This window comes from Pituophis catenifer, unplaced genomic scaffold (assembly GCF_029215685.1).
Source record: "Pituophis catenifer annectens isolate HBS135680 unplaced genomic scaffold, rPitCat1.0.hap2 SCAF_16, whole genome shotgun sequence".
Classification (NCBI taxonomy): Eukaryota; Metazoa; Chordata; class Lepidosauria; order Squamata; family Colubridae; genus Pituophis; species Pituophis catenifer.
The window spans coordinates 12,495,380-12,519,309 of NW_027256896.1; the positions used below are offsets into that span (position 1 = coordinate 12,495,380).

Consider the following 23,930-nt stretch of genomic DNA (forward strand, 5'->3'; position numbering starts at 1 on the left):
GAATCGCAACTTTGTGAGTCCAGAAAACGATGGGATTGTCTTGCACAATAGGTGCTGTGTTTGTATCTTTGCACCCTTCTGAAGCAGCCAGGGGTGAAATCCACCAGGTTCTGACAGGTTCTGGAGAACCGGTAGCGGAAATTTTGAGTAGTTCGGAGAACTGACAAATACCACCTCTGGCTGGCCCCAGAGTGGGACGGGAATGGAGATTTTTCAGTATCCTTCCCCTGGAGTGGGGTGGGAATGGAGATTTATGAGTTTGGTGGTTTTCTTGCAGACATTTCATTTCTAAGAGTAATAGCAATAGAAACAGCATTTAGACTTATATACCGCTTCACAGTGCTTTACAGCCCCCTATAAGTGGTTTACAGAGTCAGCCTATTCCCACCCACCCCAACAATCTGGGTCCTCATTTTATCGACCTCGGAAGGATGGAAGACTGAATCAACCTTGAGCCGCTCAGGATCGAACTCCTGGCTGTGGGAATGCAGTGTTAGCCTGCAATACTGCATTCTAACCACTTGTGCCACCATGACTCATTACCCAAACTAGGTAATGTCACTGGCACTGATGATGTTACCTAGTTTGGTAATGAAATGTCTGCCAGGAAACCACAAGCTCAGAGAGCACCAAGGACCCCACAGTTGTCTTCCTCCTCCTCCCCCTCTCCCCCAAACTCCATTCCCTTCTAGCATTGATCATATTACCTAGTTTGGTAACGAAATGCCTGCAAAAAAGCCATCAAACTCAATAGAGCACCAAGGACCCTGAATATTCTCTTATCTGCATAACTATCAAGATCACGTGAAGTATTAGTACCACTTTATAATGCCTTGGTAAGGTCACACTTGGAATACTGCTTTCAGTTTTGGTCGCCACGATGTAAAAAAGATGCTGAGACTCTAGAAAGAGTGCAGAGAAGAGCAACAAAGAGGATGAGGGGACTGGAGGATAAAACATATGAAGAACGGTTGCAGGAACTGGGCATGTCTAGTTTAATGAAAAGAAGGACTAGGGGAGACATGATAGCAATCTTCCAATATCTCAGGGGCTGCCACAAAGAAGAGGGAGTCAAGCTATTCTCCAAAGCACCTGAAGGCAGGACAAGAAGCAACGGGTGGAAACTAATCAAGGAGAGAAGCAACTTAGAACTAAGGAGAAATTTCCTGATAGTTAGAACAATTAATCAGTGGGACAACTTGCCTGTAGAAGTTGTAAATGCTGTAATACTGGAAGTTTTTAAGAAGATGTTGGATAACCATTTGTCTGAGGTGGTGTAGGGTTTCCTGCCTCAGCAGGGGATTGGACTAGAAGACCTCCAAGGTCCCTCCCAACTCTGATATTATATATATGATACGATATGATATGAAATTATATTATTATATTACACTGTTTCCCCCAAAATAAGACATCCCCTGATAATAAGCCCAATCGGGCTGTTGAGGGCCTGGCAATAAGGCCAAGTGCTTATTTCAGGGTTCAAAAAAATATAAGACAGGATCTTATTTTCAGGGAAACACGGTATATTGTATTGTGTTGTGTTGTGTTGTGTTGTGTTGTGTTGTGTTGTGTTGTATTATAGTATAGTATAGTATAGTATAGTATAGTATAGTATAGTATAGTATAGTATAGTATAGTATAGTATAGTATATATTATATTATATTATATTATATTATATTATATTATATTATATTATTTATTCTAGTGGCTCTTTATTAAACTTTATTTATTTATTTTAAAGAAATAATTCCAAAATTAACAGCAGCAACAACAAATAGAGTTGTTGTCATAACAGCAAGCCTCTCAGATGAGGGAACAGCCAACGGCATGACGTACACATATTCATTTGGCCCAGAGCTTTATTTCCATTCTAGCTTCAGAGTCCGCAGACCTTACGCCTGGTCGCATCCCAAAAGAGGAGAAACGTTACCAAGAAAGCAGAAGGTTTGAGCCAAACCTACCTCAAATACCCCAAACAAAACTCTGACTTTGGCAAGCGAACCCTGACATGATGGCTCCCAGCCCTGCCTCAATTTGACTTCAGCCACCTGGGTCCGTCCTCCAGAGTTGATGCATCCTTTTTTTTTTGGAAACAAAACAAAACAAAACAGAACCCTAACAAAATACAACTTTAGGAAGCGGAGAGGAAAGAAAGAGGGAAGGAAGGACTCTTGCCCTGGCAGTTCCAGGACTGGACAGACAGCTCTTCACACCTTACAGGAAAGAGCTGTTTGCTTTGGAAAAGGAGGGTGGCGAAATTGAAAACGGTTTTGTGCGGAGAGAGCTTTGAGCTAACATCCATAGGTTTGCTTCTGGAAGTTTCTCTTTTAGAGAGTGTCTATGGAGATTCTCAGTCATCAGGGTCATGGTTGTCCCAAAGGTACTTTTTTCAAGAGGCAACTGGACTTTCTGGTTTTTCTTGGAAGACGTTTCGGTCCTCATCCAAGAAACTTCTTCAGCTCTGACTGGATGATGGTGGGGAATGGAAGGATTTACACTCATTGCAGAGAAGGCAAATGACCAGCTGGGGACTGGAGGCTAAAACATATGAAGAACGGTTGCAGGAACTGTCTAGTTTGATGAAAAGAAGGACTAGGGGAGATATGATAGCACTTTTCCGATATCTCAGGGGCTGCCCCAAAGAAGAGGGAGTCAAGCTATTCTCCAAAGCACCTGAGGGCAGGACAAGAAGAAATGGGTGGAAACTAATCAAGGAGAGAAGCAACTTGGAACTAAGAAGAAATTTCCTGACAGAACAATTAATCAGTGGAACAATGTACCTCCAGAAGTTGTGGATGCTCCAATACTGGAAATTTTTAAGAAGACGTTGGATAACCATTTGTCTGAAGTGGTGTAGGATTTCCTGCCTGGGCAAGAGGTTGGACTAGAAGACCTCCAAGGTCCCTTCCAACTCTGTTATTCTATTCTAGCTGCCTGCAAGGAGTATAAATCCTTCCATTCTCCATCATCCAGTCAGAGCTGAAGAAGCTTTTTGGATGAGAAGTGAAACGTCTTCAAAGAAAAACCAGAAAGTCCAGTTGCCTCCTGAAAAAGCACCTTTGGGACAACCATGACCTGGAGGACTGAGAATCTCTACAGACTTTTAGCTATACAATTTGGGATGAGCACCCTTGGAAAGGTGTGGGAGTAGGAATGGATTTCCAGAGGACAAATTGCGGACTACAGGAACCATTTGCACCACTCAGGTGACCCTGAGAACACAGAGAAACCTCTGAGTGCTTCAACGACCCTCTAAAAAAATGCAAATGACCAGATGTCTGCAAGGAGTATCAATCCTTCCATTCTCCATCATCCAGTCAGAGCTGAAGAAGCTTCTTGGATGAGAAGCGAAACGTCTTCAAAGAAAACCCAGAAAGTCCAGTTGCCTCTTGAGAAAAAAAAAAACTCTTTTAGAGAGATTCACGTATGAAAATATGAAAAAACAACAACGATGCAGAAGTACAGCGAACAGTGGACTGCTGCATCTGCTCGTAAGTGGAAGAGCATTGAAAGCCATCTCACAGTCCAAGAGGAACATTCCCGAGTATGGAGATCTGTGAAAAGAGCAGCAGGGATGACAACGGAAGTCGCACGTGGGACATTGGTAGGGAACAGAGGCGGGATTCACTTACCGTCCCTACCAGTTCGCAAATGTGAGTGCATGAGCCACCTCTGCACATCTGCACTGCCTTCTGTGCATGTGCAGTAGTCGTGCATTACGTTTGGGCGGGTGGGCGGAGCCTCCCGCAGTTGCCGCTATCGGTTCGCGCAATCCAGACCGAATTGGCTGAATCCCACCACTGGTATGGGGTCTGTTACACTTAATCCAAAACTGCGTCTCACTTATTTTGGCCATGTCATGCGGGGGAATTCACTGGAGAAAGCAATTACGTGTTGGGAAGAGTTAGCAGTAAAAGGTAGTGCACTAGTTAGAAGGCAGCATTGCAGGTTAACTCTGCCCACTGCCAAGAGTTCGATCCTGACCGGCTTAAGGTTGATTCAGGAAGCAGAAATGGTGCAGGGCAGGGGTCTGCAACCTTAAAACACTCAAAGAGCCATTTGGACCCATTTCCCACAGAAAAGAAAACACCGGGAGCCACAAAACCCTTCCTGTGCCTGACTATTTTTTGAGCGGCCACAGAACTAGCATATGTAGTTGAATTAAGTGTTCTGTTTTCTTCTGAAACTTTGCTTTTCTTGGATTTATCCATGGTTGGCCTACCGGGGGTTGAAAAGCTCAATAAATCGCGTGCCAGCATGTGTCGCACATTGGTGGCTGTGATGCATATTTTGAGTGACAGGGAGCCGCGGCAGAGGAGTGAAAGAGCCACATGTGGCTCCAGAGCCGCAGGTTGCTGACCCCTGGTGTAGGGCCTCTTGCCTGGGCAGGGGGTTGGACTGGATAGACCTACAAGGTCCCTTCCAACTCTGTTAATCTAATTCTAAGTTCTTAAAGGATTCATGACAGACAGAAGCAGCATCAAACAAGCTTTGATCCTGTTGTGCAACACGGAGTCGCTTATCTCCGGCCGCTGTCTTGTTTTATTTTATTTTGGGGGGGGGGGGGGAAAGTTTGATTCCGAGGAAACAGCACGACAGAAACAAAGATTAGAATTTGCACTTTAGCATTAGATCTGGCTCTCTGCCAGGACCATTCACCGGTTCTTCGGATCTGAAGTACAAGGTCTCACAAAGTAAGGTCTTTCTCTTTTTCTCCTGTCCAATCACTGACACTGTCTCTTCCAAATTTCTTCCTCGACTCCGTTATCTGTTTCCTTCCTCAACGGAAAAGCAACCCACATCCCAATGCTGGTTTGTTTGGTCAGGGATGAGAAAACAAGTCCGGATAAACAGTATGTAGCAGACTAAAAAATAAACACCAACCCATCGTTTTTAACTGAAAAATGAACGCAGTTTTTTTTTTTTTTAAAAAAAAAGAACCCGTGAATATTTTGCGCAATTTTTTTTTTTTAGCAGTTTTAGAAGTTAGGATATTGAAAAGCAATTTCTTTGCTTTGCACTAAAAAAAAAAATAATCACAGATAACAAATATTTTCATCATGCTTTTGCGTGGCTACTAAAAAAAACCAGTTTCGTATTATTTATAAAAATATGCTTTTTAAAGTAAAAATGGTACATGTGTGTGTATGTGTATATATACACACATATATAAAATCTGCTGTCTAATTAACCAGATTTAGTTGCAAGTCAATTAATCAAGCCAATTAAATACTGCAATTTCTTATATCTGTTACTTTTAGAGTCACTGCCAATTGGGCAGTATGTAAATTTAAATAAGAACAAAAGGATCGAAGAGGGAAAAAAAACTGGAGAAAATCCCAAAATATAAAGACTTACAAATAGAAGTAGAAGGACTGTGGCAAAAGAAAACAAAGATAGTAGCAATAGTAATTTGGGTGCAATCCCAAAACTTCTGGAGCATCCCTTGAACACTATTGGCATTGACAAACACACCATCAGTCAATTGCAAAAGGCAGCTTTAGTTGAAACCGCTTAAATCCAGGGGCCATACTTTTAACACCATCAAAGAATATCTGCCTATTCCTGATCTTTGCAAAGGACATGAATAGATGGACAAAAATGCCAAATCCAATTTAAACATCTGGCTGACTATGTGACGAACCATAAAAATATTTTTTTTTGTGAAGAAATAGAAAAAAAAAAGTTAAAATATAAACCTGCAGAACTACAGGAAATAAGGTTTAAAGGGTGAGATCCAGTTACTTGTATTGTAACGGGTCATTAAATAGAGGATGAGAAAAGAATATATACAAAAAGACGTATAAAAAATAACCGACGGAGCTTTCATGAAGCAGGAATAACATTGAAGGATAACTGGTCGTATTTGGCGTGAACATCTGAAGGATTCCAAGATTTGAAAATCAAAGTTGTACGATGAAAATTAAATGTGTAGATATGTCTCTGTATGTTTAAGGTTGTAGAGCAAGAGATGGAAGTTTGGCCTTCGTTAAAATAGATAAAAGGGATGCAGTGGCTCAGTGGCTGAGACACTGAGCTTGTCGATCGAAAGGTCGGCAGTTCAGTGGTTCGAATCCCTAGTGCCGCATAACGGGGTGAGCTTCTGTTACTTGTCCCAGTTTCTGCCAACCTAGCAGTTCGAAAGCACATAAAAAATGCAAGTAGAAAAATAGGGACCACCTTTGATGGGAAAGTAACAGCGTTCTGTGCGCCTTTGTCGTTGAGTCATGCCGGCCACATGACCACAGAGACGTCTTCGGACAGCGCTGGCTCTTTGGCTTTGAAACGGAGATGAGCACCGCCCCCTAGAGTCGGGAACGAGTAGCACATATGTGCGAGGGGAACCTTTACCTTTACCTTAAAGTAGAGATAAGTGACATTTAAAAAAAAAGAAGGGCTCTTATGTTCATCAGGCCTATGGTTTCCAGAGCTCCTTTCTCCCAGCCCCATAAACATTCCTTATTTTGCTTTAACAAAAAAATAAATAAATAAATAAATTCTGGCAATGCAAGTCACAGTGACCTCCCACCCTGAAAATTCCCTTCCACATTATTCATTCACTAATGTGCGGAGCTGGAGTTCAAGCCAAAGGTCCTGTGAAGGGAAACAGCCTTGCTAACATCAGTGGCTTTTATTTATTTATTTATTTATTTTGAGTGGCCCAAGGAAGTCTTAGGGAGTTTTGCGGGATGAATAATGCACCCTTCACAATGATAGACGGGAAGCTGGAAGCGTCTCCACTTAAGACATTTAGAATGCAGATTACAGATTAACAGAGTTGGAAGGAACCTTGGAGGTCATCTAATCTAACCCCCCGACTCCCCTTCAAGCAGGAGACCCTACACCATTTCTGACAAATGGCGGTCCAATCTTTTCTTGAAAGCCTCCAGTGATGAAGCTCCCACAACTTCTGAAGGCAACTTCTGTTCCATTGGTTGTTTGTTCTCACCGTCAGAAAATTTCTCCTTATTTCCAGGTTGAATCTCTCCTTGATCAGTTTCCATCCATTATTCCTTGTCCGCCCTTCAGGTGCTTTGGAGAATAGCTTGACCCCCTTCCTCCTCTCTGTGGCAGCCCCTCAAATATTGGAAGACTGTAATCATGTCTCCCCTGGTCTTTCTCTTCACTAGACTAGCCATGCCCAGTTCAATGGTGGGTTGCTCCCGGTTCTGTCCGGTTCTTTAGAACCGGTGGTAAAACCGGCGGGAGGCTCCGCCCACCTGCCCCAACATCATCATGGGTGATCTGTGCATGCACAGAAGCGTGCGCGGTCCCATTGTGAACCAGTAGTAAAGGTAAGTAGAACCCACCTCTGGCCCAGTTCCTGCAACCGTTCTTCATACGTTTTAGTCGCCAGTCCCCTCATCATCCTGGTTGCTCTCTTCTGCATTTTCTCCAGTCTCAACATCCTTTTTAGAGTGTGGTGACCAAAACTAGATGCAGTACTCTTGGTGTGGTCTTACTAAAGCTTTATTGAGTGGTATCAGTACCTCCCTTGATCTTGATTGTATCCCTGGTTTTTTTTTTTTTTTTTGGTTTTTTTTTTGGTTTTTGTTTTAATATATATGCCGCCCTTCTCCGGAGACTCAGGGCAGCTTACAATGCATTAAGCAATCCCTCTGTTAATGCAATTTAGGATTGCATTGGCTTTTTTGGCTGCCGCTGCCCACTGCTGGCTCATATTGAGAGAGGGAGGGAGGGAGGGAGGGAGAGAGAGAGAGAGAGAAGAGAGAGAGAGAGAGAGAGAGAGAGAGAGAGAGAGAGAGAGAGAGAGAGAGAGAGAGAGAGAGAGGACATGCAGGGGTAACTTTGTAGGTTGTCTTTTGAATCCCAGGCTTGGTTGAGCCTTGCTGGATGATGCAATCTCCCCAGGTGCCATGTGGGGAGTTCTGTTGCTAGATGGGTAGAGGGCTAATCCTATCTTTGTTGGATCTTGGGTGAGGGCATTTGCCTATGAATAGACATAGCTATCTCTTTATCTCTTAAGTGCTGACATCAGCTGTGGGCTATTGAGGAGGGTGGGGGCTATTAAGAGTGAGGCTGCTTCCTGCCTAAAAACATGTTTCTTCATTTCTCATCCAGGGAAATATAATATTCTGCCTTTTTAATATTTCCTAGAATATTTCATTTTCCTAGGAGAGGGTGGGGGCTAACTTCCGACAAGAGAGTAGTGTGGCCAAAAAAAAAAAAAGAAAGAAAAACGGTCCAAAATTCCAATGGATACGCCGTGCAGTGTTTGTGTGTGGTGGGGGAGCTCCCGTTCCTTGCCCCAGCTTCTGCCCACCTGGCAGTTTGAAAGCATGCAAATATGAGTAGATAAATAGGGACCACTTTGGTGGGAAGGTAATAGTGTTCTGTGCGTCTTCGGTGTGTAGCCATGCTGGATACATGACCACGGAAAATGGCTTCAGACAACACTGGCTCCCTTGGTTAAGAAACGCAGATGGACACCGTGCCCTAGAGACAGACATGACTAAACAGGGAAACCTTTACCTCTATTTCTTATATATATATATATATTAGCTTTAATTAGCCGACATAAAGCTTTAGATGGAGGCTACAGCTTACGAAGAACGGTTACAGGAATTGAGTATGTCCAGAAGGACCAGGGGATGTGGTGGCTCAGTGGCTAAGACGCTGAGCTTGTCGATCAGAAAGGTTGACGGCTCAGCGGTTCGAATCCCTAGCGCCGCGTAACGGGGTGAGCTCCCGTTGCTTGTCCCAGCTTCTGCCAACCAAGCAGTTTGAAAGCAGGTCAAAAATGCAAGTGGAAAAATAGGGACCACCTTTGGTGGGAAGGGAACAGCGTTCTGTGTGCCTTTGGCGTTGAGTCATGCCGGCCACGTGACCACGGAGACGTCTTCGGACAGCGCTGGCTCTTCAGTTTAGAAATGGAGATGAGCACAATCCCCAAGGGTCAGAAACGACTAGCTGTATGTGCGAGGGAAACCTTTACCTTTACCTTAGAAGGACTAGGAGTGATACGTTAGCACTGTTCCAATAATTGAGGGGCTCCTACAAAGACGAGGGGCGTCAAGCTATTTTCCAAAGCAGCAAAAAGCAAAGACAAGAAGCAGTGGAAGGAAACTAACTGAGGAGAGAAGCAATCTAGAACTAAGGAGGAATTTCCTAATGCCTCCAGAAGCTGTGGGGGCTCCAACACTGGAGGTCTATAGAGACTCTCAATCAACTAAGGTCATGGTTGTCCCAAAGGTGTTGTTTTTTTTTCCTCAAGAGTCAACTGGACTTTCTGGTTTTTCTTTGAAGACGTTTCGCTTCTCATCCAAGAAGCTTCTTCAGCTCTGACTGGATGATGGTGGGGAATGGAAGGATAACCAATGGTCTGAAATGGTATAGGGTTAGACTAGAAGGCCTCAGAGGTCCCTTCCGGCTCTATTATCCTATGTTCTAGCCTAGCGTGTATGTTTTGGCCGTACTAACGTTCCCGACAAGCATTTTTATTTTTGATAATTAGCGTTTTCCTTCCAGAAATCTCCAATGATACAATCGCGAAGCCACCACATTGCAAAAGCTAGGAAATCAGCCCTGCGTTATCTGGAGCAGCCCTGATGGCTTATCCTTATGACTAATAATTACACTTGAGCTGGCTTGCTTTATCTTGCACCCGAAAATAGATTTTGATCACAGAAGGTTTGCAAGCCCATGCCACGGATGCACGAAGGGTGGGGGTGGGGGTGGACGCACAGCCGAGTGGAGACAGCCAGTCCAATTCGGGACTGACCTGTCCTTGCCCGCAATTCTAACGGAAGTGGTATCTGCAGATCTTGATGTCTGTTTACCGCCCTTTTGCTTATCCTAGCCTCCTTCTGCAAAAGGGGCCCTTTTGTCTGTGTGAATTCCCTTCTGTTGTGGTGGTGGTTAAGGAAGTGTTTATGAGACAAGGGGGAAGCTGGATTTCTTCCCCCCTCCCCTCCCCATTATGCAAGGCCTAATTGCACTCTTTGTATATTGTTCCCCGTTAGGCTAATTAAACCTACAAATTACCAGGTTTCCCCGAAAATAAGACCCTGTCTTATATTTTTTTGAACCCCGAAATAAGCACTTGGCCTTATTTTTGGGGAGTTCTTATTATTTCGGGGCGCGTGGAGCAAGATGGGGCTCCTCTTGCCCTCTCACCTGATTTCCAGCTCTGCATTTAAATGTTTTTGGGGAGGGCTTATTTTCGGGGGGAGGTTATTTTAGCGCATGCGCTGAAAAGCCCGATTGGGCTTATTATCAGGGGATGTCTTATTTTGGGGGAAACAGGGTAGATAGATATTGTAGATAGATAGATAGATACTGTAGATGATAGATAGATAGATAGATAGATAGATAGATAGATAGATAGATAGATAGATAGATAGATAGATAGATAGATACTGTAGATAGATAGATAGATAGATAGATAGATAGATAGATAGATAGATAGATAGATAGATAGATAGATAGATAGATAGATAGATAGATACTGTAGATAGATAGATAGATAGATAGATAGATAGATAGATAGATAGATAGATAGATAGATAGATAGATAGATACTGTAGATTGATAGATAGATAGATACCATGTTTTCCCAAAAATAAGACCCTGTCTTATATTTTTTTGAACCCCGAAATAAGCGCTTGGCCTTATTTTCGGGGAGGTCTTATTATTTTGGGGCGTGTGGAGCAAGATACGGCTCCTCTTGCCATCTCAGCTGATTTCCAGCTCTGCATTTAAATATTTTTGGGGAGGGCTTATTTTCGGGGGGAGGCTTATTTTAGCACATGCGCTCAAAAGCCCGATTGGGCTTATTATCAGGGGATGTCTTATTTTCGAGGAAACAGGGTACTTCCATCCTAAAGTTCATTAACTAAACCGAGGAGGAGGGTGGTGGAGGAATGGGAGAGGGAGGCCTTGCAAGAGACCTGTCCAGAAACACCTCAGAAGCTGTGGACACCTGCCTGCATGGAAAGTAGGGCAGCCCTGTGTTTTCTTCGCACAACATTGTGGGTCAGATGTTTCGGATTCTACTTCTGACCCCCTTGATCGATTTCCTGCGGCGGCTAGACAAATCTCCTCACCTCAGTTTCCTCAACGGTTGAAACATGAATAACCGGATATTTAGGATACACACGAAGGAGGAAGCGGTTGGTGGGATAATACTTCATGTTCATAAAGGTCTTCAAGACCCGGTGGGAGAAGACCGCGTGAAGAAAAGCAAAACAGTGCCGCGCTTTTAAAACCGGACTCTTTCCTGCCATTTCGCAGGAGGAAATCCATCTCCAGATAAAGAAATTTCCCAGGGAAATTTTATGGATGTGTTTTCCCGTTCAAAAATATCCATGTTTCTGCGGCGGATTCTTCCTTGAAAGCATCCGAGACTTAAATTTTGGGCCTCTTGGAGTAAAAACACAGGGGTGCAAATCCTGGTGGTAGGATTTGTGTTGTGTGAGAAACTTTCTGTGTGTGTTGGGGTCCGTACGCGGCCTGTGCAGCTAGTAGCTGATTCCGACAGCGAGGAGGCTGGTGTGGTGCTGTGCCAGCAGCCTCTGCAGTTGGCACTCGAGTCAGACAATGAGGAGGCAGGAGAAGATGTGGTGCCAGAGGCGGGGATTCAGCCAGGGCCTTCAGAACCTCCAGAAGCTCCCATAAGTGAAGAGGATGAAGAGGAGGAGCCTTTTCTTGATGCACGGGCGCACAGAGCTGCCAAAAGGCAGGAGTGTCCTTCAGGAGGAGGTCTCCTCGAGAGTAAGGCTTGGGGCTAATTGGCCACTCCCTTAGCCTATTTAAGGAAGGACGACGACTGAGGCAATTTGCAGGGAACAACTTCATTCGCTCTCCTTCGTCTTGATCTTAGTTCTCTGCAAATTGCTTCTGGGCTTTCTGCCAACCATAGTAAGATTACGATTATTTATTCTTGTAGCCTGTTAAGAAAGTTAATTAACAGCCTTTGTTTGAAAAAGACGGATTTAATTTAGTAAACTAAGGTTTGTACAGACTTTGTGTGTGCGGCGTTCTTTGGGGTCCGTAGCTGGGGCAGAACAACGTGACTTAAGTCATTTAACGTTGATCAATCCGATCCTTTGTTGAGAAACCGTCTGTTACAGTGACAGGGTTCAAATCATGTGCAACATGCAATGCACATTCCCGGAGTGGCTAAGAAATCTTACAAAAAAACCCGAAATACAGACATGTGCAGATACGAAGTCGGATAGCCTAATTTGCAGAAATCTGCCCACGTTGTCGACAGAATGGCACCCACAAATTTTTGCTCACTACGACTCTATGAAGGGCATCCTCTATTATGCCAGATTCAGTGTTCGATCCTGACCAGCTCAAGGTTGACTCAGCCTTCCAGCCTTCTGAGGTCGGTAAAACGAGGACCCAGACTGTTGGGAGGCAATAGGCTGACTCTGTAAACCGCTTGGAGAGGGCTGTAAAGCAGTACGAAGCGGTATATAAGTCTAAGTGCTATTGCTACAGTATATAGTATATAAATGTATATAAATAACACACTTCCTTTATTTTTACATTTTTGGTCATATCTTGTGGGGCTGCATTACTAGCTGTTCAGGGCTGAGGACTGGACATGCCTGGCTTAGAGGTAACATCATTTAGAATGGAGTAATTCAGGGGTGAAATCCAGCAGGTTCTGACTGGTTCTGGAGAACCGGTAGCAGAAATTTTGAGTAGTTCGGAGAACCGGCAAATACCACCTCTGGCTGGCCCCAGAGTGGGGAGGGAATGGAGATTTTGCAGTATCCTTCCCATGCCATGCCCACCAAGCCACGCCCACAGAACCAGTAGTAAAAAAAATTTGGATTTCACCACTGGAGTAATTTAAATAATCATTTTGATCTGCACTTTGGAAGAAAAGAAGCAAATTCTTTTGGTTAGCTTTTTGGGGAATCTTTGACAGAATGAATGTCTATCCATGCATGTGTCTGGGCCTGTATGTCTTAATCCTGTCCCTCAAGTCACAACGTTGTCCTTCCTGCAAAAGATTGGTCCCTCCTGGATTTTGACATCCCGGGAATATGTTTTAACGTGAGATTCCGATTTCGTTTTCTTTCAGGTTTTGTTCTGGTCATCGGCCTGGTGACTTTCTACCGTATTGGACCCTACACCAGCCTGTCCTGGTCTTGCTACCTGAACATTGGGGCATGTCTCTTAGCCACATTGGCTGCAGCCATCCTTATATGGAACATCCTTCATCGGCGGGAGGACTGCATGGCCCCCAGAGTCATCGTGATCAGCCGCACGCTGACCGCTCGCTTCCGGCGAGGGCTGGAGAATGACTACGTGGAGTCCCCGTGCTGAGAATACGGAGACGGAATGAGGGAGATACAACCACACAGGCAGATTTTTTAAAAACCAAAGAAAACCCCACCAAAAACTGACTGCTTCCTTATACTTAGGCGATGTAATTTAAAACCACAAATTTCACTCTTTGCTTAAGAGAAGCCCGTCATTACGGGGAGTCCTCAACTTACGACCAAAACTGAGCCCCAAGTTTCCGTGGTTAAGAGAGACACATGCTAAGTGAGCTGTGGCCCATTTTACGACATTTGTTTAAAGTGGGTAACTTGGTTATGAAGTGAATCTGGCTTCCCTCGTCGACTTTTGCTTGTCGCGAAAGGGGTTCCCGTGATCTTGGAACAAAGCGACGGTCATAAATACGAAGCAGTTGCCGAGCCCCTGAATTTTGATCGCGGGGTCATGGGGGGACACTGCAAAGGTCGTAAGGGTGAAAAAACGGCCCTAAGCCACATGTTTTTCACTTTGAATGGTCACAAAAAGAACTGTTGTAAGTTGAGGACTAGCTGTATTACTTAGATGGGCCATGTTTGTCTGTATCTGTCTGTCTGTCTAACTCAGAGGTCTTCAAACTTGGCAGCTTTAAGACTTGTGGACTTCAACTCCCAGAATTCTCCAGCCATAGCTATGGCTGGAGAATTCTGGGAGTTGAAGTCCACAAGTCTTAAAGCTGCCAAGTTTGAAGACCTCTGGTCTAACTCGCTACATTATGCAATGCTTTTCTTGATCCCAATGTACAGCGTAAGATATTAACAGCTCAACCATCTTGATGGATTTTTAGCCAAAAAAAAAAAAAAGAAGAGTGTGGAGCTATACTCTGATGGATTTTGTGAGAATCTGGCAACGGGAAAATGCAACCCCCTTCTTTCAATGTTTAAGTTGTTTCCGTGTGAAAGCAACCAACAGATTTGAGGGCTCAGTTACAGAAATGTTCCTTCGTTGGAACCAGCCGTAAGAGCGGTCTGAAAGAAGAAGCGACAGCTGTTCTCTCTTTTTGTCCATTTGGTACAATTGGAAGTTTTTTTAAAAAATATATAATATTGGCAAATACCACCTCTGGCTGGTCCCAGAGTGGGGTGGGAATGGGGATTTTGCGGTATCCTTCCCCTGCAGTGGGGAGGGAATGGAGATTTTGCTATATCCTTCCCCAGGAGTGGGGTGGGAATGGAGATTTTGCAATATCCTTCCCCCAGGAGTCGGGTGGGAATGGAGATTTTGCAATATCCTTCCCCCAGGAGTCAGGTGGGAATGGAGATTTTGCAATATCCTTCCCCCAGGAGTGGGGATTTTGCAGTATCCTTCCCCTGCCATGCTCATCAAGCCACGCCCACAGAACCGATAGTAAAAAAATTTGAATTTCACCACTGATATATATGCAAAATTTGAGAGGCATAGAATCTGGCCAGAACAATTATTCTCGCTTTGATGGAAGTGTTCCAAAATTAAAGACAACCAGAGATAATTGTACTGTTTGGGAAAGCTTGGCAGAAATTTCTTTTAACAGGGCATGAAATATTTAAGATTTCAGGCTTATTAGTCTTTAAAGCCAATTTTGTAGAAACATTTCCATGCCGCTTAACTCTTGATAAAGAGGTTCATTCTAAAGCTGCCATCCTTCCTCATATCTGCATTACCCACATCAGGAAGAGTCGGCTTTTCTCTTTCCATCATCTTTCCATCATTAGCAATGATTTAAATCAAAAATTGATGGCTGGGCATTTTTTCAGATTTGGTGCTAAATTGTAGCATTTTTTTTTTTTTGGCCCGAGTGCTGAAGCCAAAATAGAATAGAATAGAATAACAGAGTTGGAAGGGACCTTGGAGGTCTTCTAGTCCAACCCCCTGCTTAGGCACAAAACAGAGATACAGGTAGTCCTTGATTTACGACCACAATTGAGCCCGACATTTCTGTTCTTAAGCGATACATGTGTCGAGTGAGTTTTGCCCCATTCAATGACCTTTCTTGCCATAGTTGTTAAGCGAATCACTGTAGTTGATAAATTAGTAACCCGGTTGTTAAGTGAATCCAGCTTTGTCAGAAGGTCGCAAAAGGGAATCATGTGACCTTGGGGCACAACAACCGTCATAAATAGGAGCCAGTTGTGAAGCATCTGAATTTTGATCACACGATCATGGGGAAATGCTGCAAAAGTCGTAAGTGTGAAAAATGGTCGCAAGTCACATTTTGCAGTGCCGTTGTAACTTTGAACAGTCACTAAACAAACTGTCGTAAGTCGAGGACTACCTGTGCTGAAATCTAAAATCAAACCAGGGCCGCTTCAGAAAATGCTTCAATGGGAAGGTGGGAAGACCAGCTTACTAAATTTATGGGAGGCAAGAATTTATTCCTTATTGATCGAATGGGGGGTGGAAAAAAAATCCATCAGAAATGGCTGTCAGATGAATAGATCCCTGATACACACAAATATATTAGGTATAACGTTTGATAGAACGTTTAGCAAAATATTTAACCAGTGACGAAGGATACTATAGAGGTAATGACGGAGGGGGAAAAAACAGGTTGGATGATGAGGCTGTTGACCTAAAATATTTAATGTCTCTTTCTTAGAGACGTTTGTAATATAACCGCTTCAAAACTTTGCTTTAGCTTTCCGCTTTCCATCCTTTTTTTTTTCTTCAGAAAAGGAATAATGAAGCTAGCTCTTGAGCTTCATAGTATGACTTAATAGGATGCCGAATAAAAGACAGAAACAGGTATATCACTCAGTACCGAAGCCTTAATAAACAACTTAACCTAAGCGAAACAAATGGGAAAGTTTAAATTGTATATGCCCACTTGAGGTTCTTGAGGAATTATTTCTATTCTGGATGTAACAACTGATTTCTTTAAAACAATCGTGGCTAGCATTTTTCCTCCTTAGGTTACCCAACTGTTTAGAGGACCAAAAACCTGCTATTAGAGAAAAAAGTAATATAAGAATATTGTGCAACATTTACAAAGTATTTTGACGTCTTTAGCACTATGTGTTGTAAAGTATACCTAGAAGATAATAGATGTGGACAATTATGATTGAAATTAGTAAAACGGCAACCAATATAATCCTTTGGGCACCTTAATGTTGTTATAAATTACTTTACCTACATGTATAGTCTACTTCCCAGTAAGTTCTGTCCTATAAAATATGCAAATTGGGATGAGAAAATTCACATTGTAGTAACAGTCAGGGTGGGCTGCTGGGGGTTCGCAGGGGTTCGGGAGAACCTCTAGCTAAGATTCTGTGCAGTTTGGAGAACCCCCAAATCCCACTCCTGGCTGGCTCCGCCCACCCCGCCCCTCCCAGGAGTCCCCACGCAGCCTGTTTTGGATGCAGGTAAGTGCAGGGTACGCGTGGAGGCTTGGGAGGGCGGGAAACAGGCCTACCAGAAGTTTGGGAAGGCTGGAAACGGGCCCGTTTCCGGCCTCCAGAGCCTGGGAAGACCGTTTTCATCCTCCCAGAGGCTCAAGAAAAGCCTCCAGAGCCCGGGGAGGGCAAAAATGCCCCCCCCTCGTGCAGGAGGCCGACTAGGCCATGCCTACCATGGCCACGCCCACCCAGCAACCGGACAGAGAACCCCTTGCTAAAATTTTTGAAGCCCACCCCTGAGTACAGTTATGTTCCAGAGTTTACATCTCACTTCAAAGCAGACTTGGAGTCTTTCTTAGATTTTGAAAGCTGCCTTGCTGGGACTAAACAGACCCATTCAATCAAAAATCGGGTTTCACTTCAGCTTGCCTGCCTGCTTCCTAGGAAAATTCTATAGCGTAAAAATGTGCTCTACCTAACTGCCATTTACCAAAAGATTTTAAATACTAGAATATTGAAGATGTATTATTTCTGCTAATATTGCAATAACCATCATTATAATGCGAAATTAAAAACAAATGGTTCTGCCTGTGATTCCACTGTTAAAGAGTTGAATTCGCGGTGTTCGTTTTAGAGATGGAAATAAAGTTAAAACGGTAGATTTGCCTTTAAAGGAAAAAAAAAAAAAGAAGGGAAAGAGCAAAGGAGGTTTTATATTTATATATTTTGGGGGCTGCCACGGAAAGACCTGTCCAGCCCCTACTCTGGGAAACTCAAGAGGGGGGCGGGAATTAATAGGCTATCTTAAAAATTAGTTACATGGCTTTTTGAAAATGAAATGAAAATGAAAATCGGTACATAAGGACATGACTTTCAACCTATAAGTAGTTTGATGATCAATCAATAGCTTGGATCAACCTATTCTCCAAAGTACCTGAGGGCAGGAGAAGAAGCAATGGATGGAAACTAATCAAGGAGAAAAGCAACCTAGAACTAAGGAGGAATTTTCTGATGGGGAGAATAATTAATCAGTGGAATGGCCTCCAGTATTTGTGGGTGCTCCAACACTGGAGGTTTTTTAAAAGAGACTAGACAGACATTTGTCGAGAATGGTATAGGGCAGTGGCCCTGCGCATGTGCCCCATCCTCTGCACATGCATGCACGGCCCTCCGCATGCACCCCCAGTGCATGCATGAGCGCCCACACACACATGCCCCACTCCCCGCGCATGTGTGCACGGCCCCCCCCACATCGGCAGAGACCTGAAGACCAGCTGGCTGGTCGGAGGCGTGCGCGCATGAGTGGCAGAGCTGAAGTGGAGCGACAGCTTGTGTGTCCATAGAGAAGGTGCTGCGTGCCACCTCTGCCACCTCTGGCACGCGTGCCGTCATGGGTATAGGGTTTCCTGTTTGAGCAGGGAGTTGGACTAGAAGACTTTCAAGGTCCCTTCCATCTCTGTTATTCTGTCCCAGCTTGTAATTTTAAAAATTCGGATACCTTTGGCCGAATATTATTGGGCAACGTAGCTGTTCATATAATAAGTATCCGAACAATTAGCTTTTATGAGTCAAATCTCCTGAATCAGGTCTATTTGCAATCCTAGGATAACTTTGAGATGGGTGGAGAATAACAGAAATGGACAAGTCCCATGATCTAGGACAGAGGTCTGCAACCTTAAACACTCAAAGAGCCATTTGGACCCGTTTCCCACAGAAAAGAAAATACCGGGAGCCACAAAACCTGGGTGGGCGGGGCCAACTCAATGTCACTCACTTCCACCGGTCACATGATCTGCCTAGCCACGCCTACCCAGCCAAGGAACCAGTTGTTAAAAAACACAGGGAACCACACAAGCCTTTTGACATCTCTCCCCTCCCTCTCTCTCTCCCTCCCTCTCCCTCCCTCTCTGTATCTCTCTATGTCTCTCTCTCTCTCCCCTCTCTCTCTGTATCTCTCTGTCTCTGCCCTGGCCGCTTCTCCATCCCCCACCGTTGCCCTTATCTTCTCAAGACAGGCAAGGAGTGACTGGGAGGAGAGGGCAAGGGGCAGGGCCAGCCAGTGGTGGGATCACCTGACAGGGAGCCACAACAGAGGGCCCAAAGAGCCGCATGCGGCTCCAGAGCCATAGGTTGCTGACTCCTGATCTAGGCAAAGAAGACCAAAACATTCTTTAAGATCTGCAAAACATATTCCGAAGCAGCTCAGGCAAACATCTCTTTGATTCACTGGTATATAGAAAAGAAGGGAGGGAAAGCACAAATGGACTTGTCAAATTCTATTATTATATCATCTCTCAGTATACTGTAGATAGATTTCCTGGGGAGTTGATTGCCTCGTCTAATTTACCTAATGGAACTAAAACTATGAGATAAATTTCGGGTTTCAGAATAAGCAAAACACGAAAAGCCACAGAAACAAGGACATAGAAGGCAAAATAAATGCAGCTTTCATAGCAACGCCAGTGACGCCACCATTCGTAGATCAATGAACACCACCAATCTGAGATCAACTGATCTCTTCTTTCCAGTAATCAAGGGATCGTCACACCAGACAAAAAGAGAAATAAGGGGAAACCCAAAACCACCCTACCTTTTGATGAGTTTGATGGACTTGAAGGCCTCATCCATGTCTCCAATGGTCAGGTAGAAGCTGAAGTTGAGCATCGCTTCGCAGGTCATCTTGTCACATTCTTCCAGCCCAATGAAATCTCTCATTGGTCTTCTAGCCACCATCTGATGCAGAGGGACCCCGCCAGGTTCTACCTCATCCTTTTTCTCAGCTTCCGGCTGAAAAGTAAGTACTAATTACACATGGCAAGCAAAATATTTGTGGTGTGTATGTATGTGTGTGTGTGAGAGAGAGAGACAGAGAGAGGGAGGGAGGGAGAGAGAGAGAGGGAGAGACAGTGGGAAAGAGACAGAGGGAGAGAGAGGGAGAGAGAGAGAGACAGAGGGAGAGACAGAGAGAGGGAGGGTGGGAGAGACAGAGTGGGAGAGGGAGAGAGAGGGGAAGAGAGGGAGAGGGAGGGAGGGAGAGGGAGGGAGAGAGAAACAGAGAGAGGGAGAGGAAGGGAGAGACAGAGAGAGAGGGAGAAACAGAGGGGGAGAGACAGAGAGACACAGAGAGGGAGAGGGAGGGAGGGAGAGAGACAGAGAGAGGGGATGGTGGGAGGGAGAGACACAGAGGGAGGGAGGGAGACAGAGGGAGACAGAGGGAGAGAGAGACGGGGAGAGACAGAGAGAGAGGGAGAGACAGTGGGAAAGAGACAGGGAGACAGAGGGAGAGAGAGACAGAGAGGGAGAGAGAGGGAGAGACAGAGAGGGAGGGTGGGAGAGACAGAGAGTGGGAGAGGGAGAGAGGGGGAGAGAGGGAGAGGGAGGGAGAGAGAAACAGAGAGAGGGAGAGGAAGGGAGAGACAGAGAGAGCGAGGGAGAGACACAGAGAGAGGGAGAAACAGAGGGGGAGAGACAGAGAGACACAGAGAGGGAGAGGGAGGGAGGGAGAGAGGGAGAGAGGGAGAGAGACAGAGAGAGAGGGGATGGTGGGAGGGAGAGACAGAGAGGGAGGGGGAGGGAGACAGAGGGAGAGAGAGACGGGGAGAGACAGAGAGAGAAGGGTGGAGGGAGGGAGAGAGAGAGACAGAGAGAGAGAATGTTGGAAGGAAGGATCTGAGATGTTCACATGGAAGTATCACAGCCAGTATCAGTGAGAGCCAATTTGGTTCTTAGTAAAGGCACCTGGCTACAAACTGGGAGATTGTGAGTTCTAGTCCTGCCTTAGGCACAAAGCCAGCTGGGTGATCTTGAGCCAGCCCTTCCCTCTCAGCCCTAGGAAGCAGGCAAATGACAAACCACTTCTGAAATCTTGCCAAGAAAACTGCAGGGATATGTCTAGGTAGTCAGTCGCCAGGAGTCCACACGGATGCTAAGAATCACACACACACACACACACACACACCAGCATGATGTCACAAGAATGCAACGATGCTGTTGATATCTAATTTGCTTCCTTTAGTCTTAATGATGATTATAAACTGGTTAAGCCATAGCCCCACACGTTATCTTACCGCACTTCTGAGTACCATTAGCTCATCCTTATCACGTAATAAAATAATACCGTGGATGACTTAATAGTTTATTCAATTCACTGGAGCCTGCTCTTTCTTCCAAGTATCATGCTGTCTGGGGCATTATTCTAGGCGAGGCCCACCCAATCCCCACCCTTCTCTTTAAGCACTTAGAACAGTGTCTTCAACTCATAAAGCATTTCCCTAAAACCCGGCATTGTCCCTCCGCTTTCACTAAAAACGAAATGAAGATTGGGGAGAACATTTTTCCCAGACAATGACACAAGTTTTATTTATTTATTTTTTTTAGAAAACCGCAAAGGATAAACGTAGACAATGAAAGTGGGGAAAACCTAACGTAACAAAACTAATGAATAAAGAGAAAAATAGCATTACAAATGACTTACATAAGGTTTATAGACAGAGTTTCTCCAAAACAACAACTATGGGTTAGCAGAAATAAAAAAAAAAGAGAGAGAGAGAAAGGAACAGAATGAGAGGAACAGCAAAAAAATATACGTTAAAAATGTATATTGGAAAAAAAAAAAGAAAAGAAACAGCAACAGAACACAAGAGTGAAATTCACAAACTAAACTCTGTTTTTACAACGGGGTAAAACAGAATTACACTGTTTTTTTGGGGGGGGGTTTGGTTGTTGTTTAAAGCCCTCCCTCTCTCTCTCTCTTTCCCTCCCTCCCTTTCTTTCCTTGCCTCCCTCCCTCTCTTCCCCCTCTTTCTCTCTTTCCCTCCCTCCCTCTCTCTTTATCTCTTCCCCTCCCTCCCTCTCTCTTCTCCCTCTTTCTCTTTCCCTCTCTCCCTCTCTCTCCCTCTCTCTTCCCCTCCCTCTCTCTCTTTCCCTCCCTCTCTCTCCCCCTTCTCTTTCCCTCCCTCTCTCTCTTCCCCCTTTCTCTTTCCCTCCCTCCCTCTCTCCTCTCACTTTCTCTCTCTATCCCTCCCTCCCTCTCTCTCCCCCCTCTTTCTCTTTCCCTCCCTCCCTCTCTCTTTCTCTCTTCCCCTCCCTCCCTCTCTCTCTTCTCCCTTTCTCTTTCCCTCTCTCCCTCTCTCTCTCCCTCTCTCTTCCCCTCCCCCCCCTCTCTCTCTCCCCCCTTTCTCTCTCTCTTTCCCTCCCTCTCTCTCTTCCCCCTCTTTCCCTCCCTCCCTCTCTCCTCTCACTTTCTCTCTTTCCCTCCCTCCCTCTCTCCCCCCTTTCTCTCTCTCTTTCCCTCCCTCTCTTTCCTTCCCTCCCTTTCTTTCCTTGCCTCCCTCCCTCTCTTCCCCCTCTTTCTCTCTTTCCCTCCCTCCCTCTCTCTTTCTCTTTCCCTCCCCCCTCTTCCCCTCCCTCCCTCTCTCTCTTTCCCTCTCTCTTCCCCTCCCTCTTCCCCTCCCTCTCTCTCTCTTTCCCTCCCTCCCTCTCTCTCTCCCCCCTGAGGGAGAAACATGATGGAGCTGGGCTGGGGCGACAGCGCACATGCCCATAAGAGAGGGCTTTGAGTGCCACCTCTGGCATACATGCTATAGGTTCGCCAACACTGCCCTAGGAGGAATTTCTCCTAGGGAGAATCTTTCTCCTTTTAGGAAGAGCAACTCACCTTTTTGGCAAAGTAATAGTGTGGCACCTCCATGCCCAGAAGAGACTGGTAAGTTGATGGCAGTTGAAAACTGTCTTGGAGCAGGAGACCATGCTCTTCGGTGCTGAAGAAAGATACTACCAGCACGTCCACCTGGAAGGGGAAATGGAGCATGATTTGGGCTTCGTGGCGCAATATCCTTCGGTAGGTTTGTTTTTATTTTCCCTTTTCAGTTGGCAGAGGTTGTCAATTAAGAAACTGAAGGCACCCCTGCTACAAATGGCTGAGCTAAGAGCTTCCTCTCCTTTGGGAGACCATAATGTGCAACGTTCTGCAATGCAAAACTGGGCAGCTTTGCCATTTAGGAATCGCATGCTTTGCAAATTCAACGGAGAAACTCTTGGAAAAATTAAATCTGAATTCCATCCACAGACAGTCCTCGACTTACAACCATTCCTTTAGCGACCATTCAAAGTTACAACGGAAGCATTATTCACAGGCAGATGATGTCACCTAAATGAGGAATTATTCCTTTGGCAGAGCCTGAAAATACGTTCAAGAATAACAGAAGGAATTCAGGCCAATGTATAATATGTGACCGATAAAAAGTTCCTATGTCATATTATACTCCCCACAATGTAATTTTAAATGATTGCTGCTACAGGATTTTGTGGACGTTAACTTTTTCTTTTCCCAATGAAGAATGACCTGAACGATCTTGAATATCACTCATTCTACAATAACGGATTGAAGACTCTCACCGAAGACCAGCCAAATATAGCGTCCAAATACCAACTCAACAATCAAAATCTCAAAGGAAGATCAAAGTCAAATGTACCAAATTTTCTGATGCTTCTTGCTTCTTATCCAATGACTGTTGATTAGGGTCCAGAACTGCTTCACATACGAACAGCCTTGGCTCGTTCTGATCCCAGAAGTGACTTGTAGGGATTCGGTTACGCAGTACTGGATATACAGAGGTGGTTTTCCTAGGCAGACAACACAATCAAGATGGGTGAATCTAACTAGTAATCTTTAGCAGAACATATGTAAATAAATCTAAGTATACAAATGCAGGTGGACAAGATATAATATAATAACAGAGTTAGAAGAACATAATTATAAAGTTATATGGAAGTGGTATCTGACCCCAATAAGACTTTTTCAAATGGATAATAAAGTGGATAAAATGTGTTGGAGATGTAAAGTGGAACTTGGGACATATGCTCATATGTGGTGTAAATGTAATGGGGTTGAACTTTTTTGGTCTAGGATAGAAAATGAAATATTTGAAATGATTAAGAAGAGGGTCAAATTGAAATTGGAAACCATATTATTATTAATATTGAATGAAAAAACATTAACAACTGGAGAAAGAGAATTGGTGAGGATTTTGGTTATAATGGGAAGAATTATAATTGCTAGATATTGGAAATTAAATATTGACTTAAAATTAGAAGAATGGTATAATGAAACATAGAAATTTGCATTAAATGATAAATTGACTTGTGATATTAAAATTAGAAGTGGTATATACAAAGAGAATGTTTTTTGGAACACTTGGCAACCATTTGTGGACTTTGCACTTGGAAGATTGGATGAATCTGCGCCAGTACCTTATCAAAGAGATTTTTGGAAGAATTGAAGACTTTAATTTCCTAAAACTTCCTTTCCATTTGTATAGCAT

The 23,930-nt window shown here is 44.4% G+C and overlaps 2 protein-coding genes across 2 annotated transcripts in view; one reads left to right on the forward strand and one right to left on the reverse strand.

Annotated features, from left to right (window-relative positions):
- TMEM204 (transmembrane protein 204) overlaps positions 1 to 13,914 on the forward strand; it is a 29,426-nt gene extending 15,512 nt beyond the window's left edge. The window contains exon 3 of the mRNA XM_070955245.1: positions 13,062 to 13,914. Coding sequence (XP_070811346.1) covers positions 13,062 to 13,306 — 245 coding nt within the window. The 3' untranslated portion in view covers positions 13,307 to 13,914. The remainder of the gene's footprint in view (positions 1 to 13,061) is intronic.
- The window catches only part of IFT140 (intraflagellar transport 140), a 91,036-nt gene that overhangs the window by 39,888 nt on the left and 27,218 nt on the right, over positions 1 to 23,930 (reverse strand). Inside the window, exons 15-17 of the mRNA XM_070955238.1 lie at positions 23,082 to 23,232; positions 22,265 to 22,396; positions 19,199 to 19,395 (exon numbers count right to left, since the gene is read on the reverse strand). Coding sequence (XP_070811339.1) covers positions 19,199 to 19,395; positions 22,265 to 22,396; positions 23,082 to 23,232 — 480 coding nt within the window. The remainder of the gene's footprint in view (positions 1 to 19,198; positions 19,396 to 22,264; positions 22,397 to 23,081; positions 23,233 to 23,930) is intronic.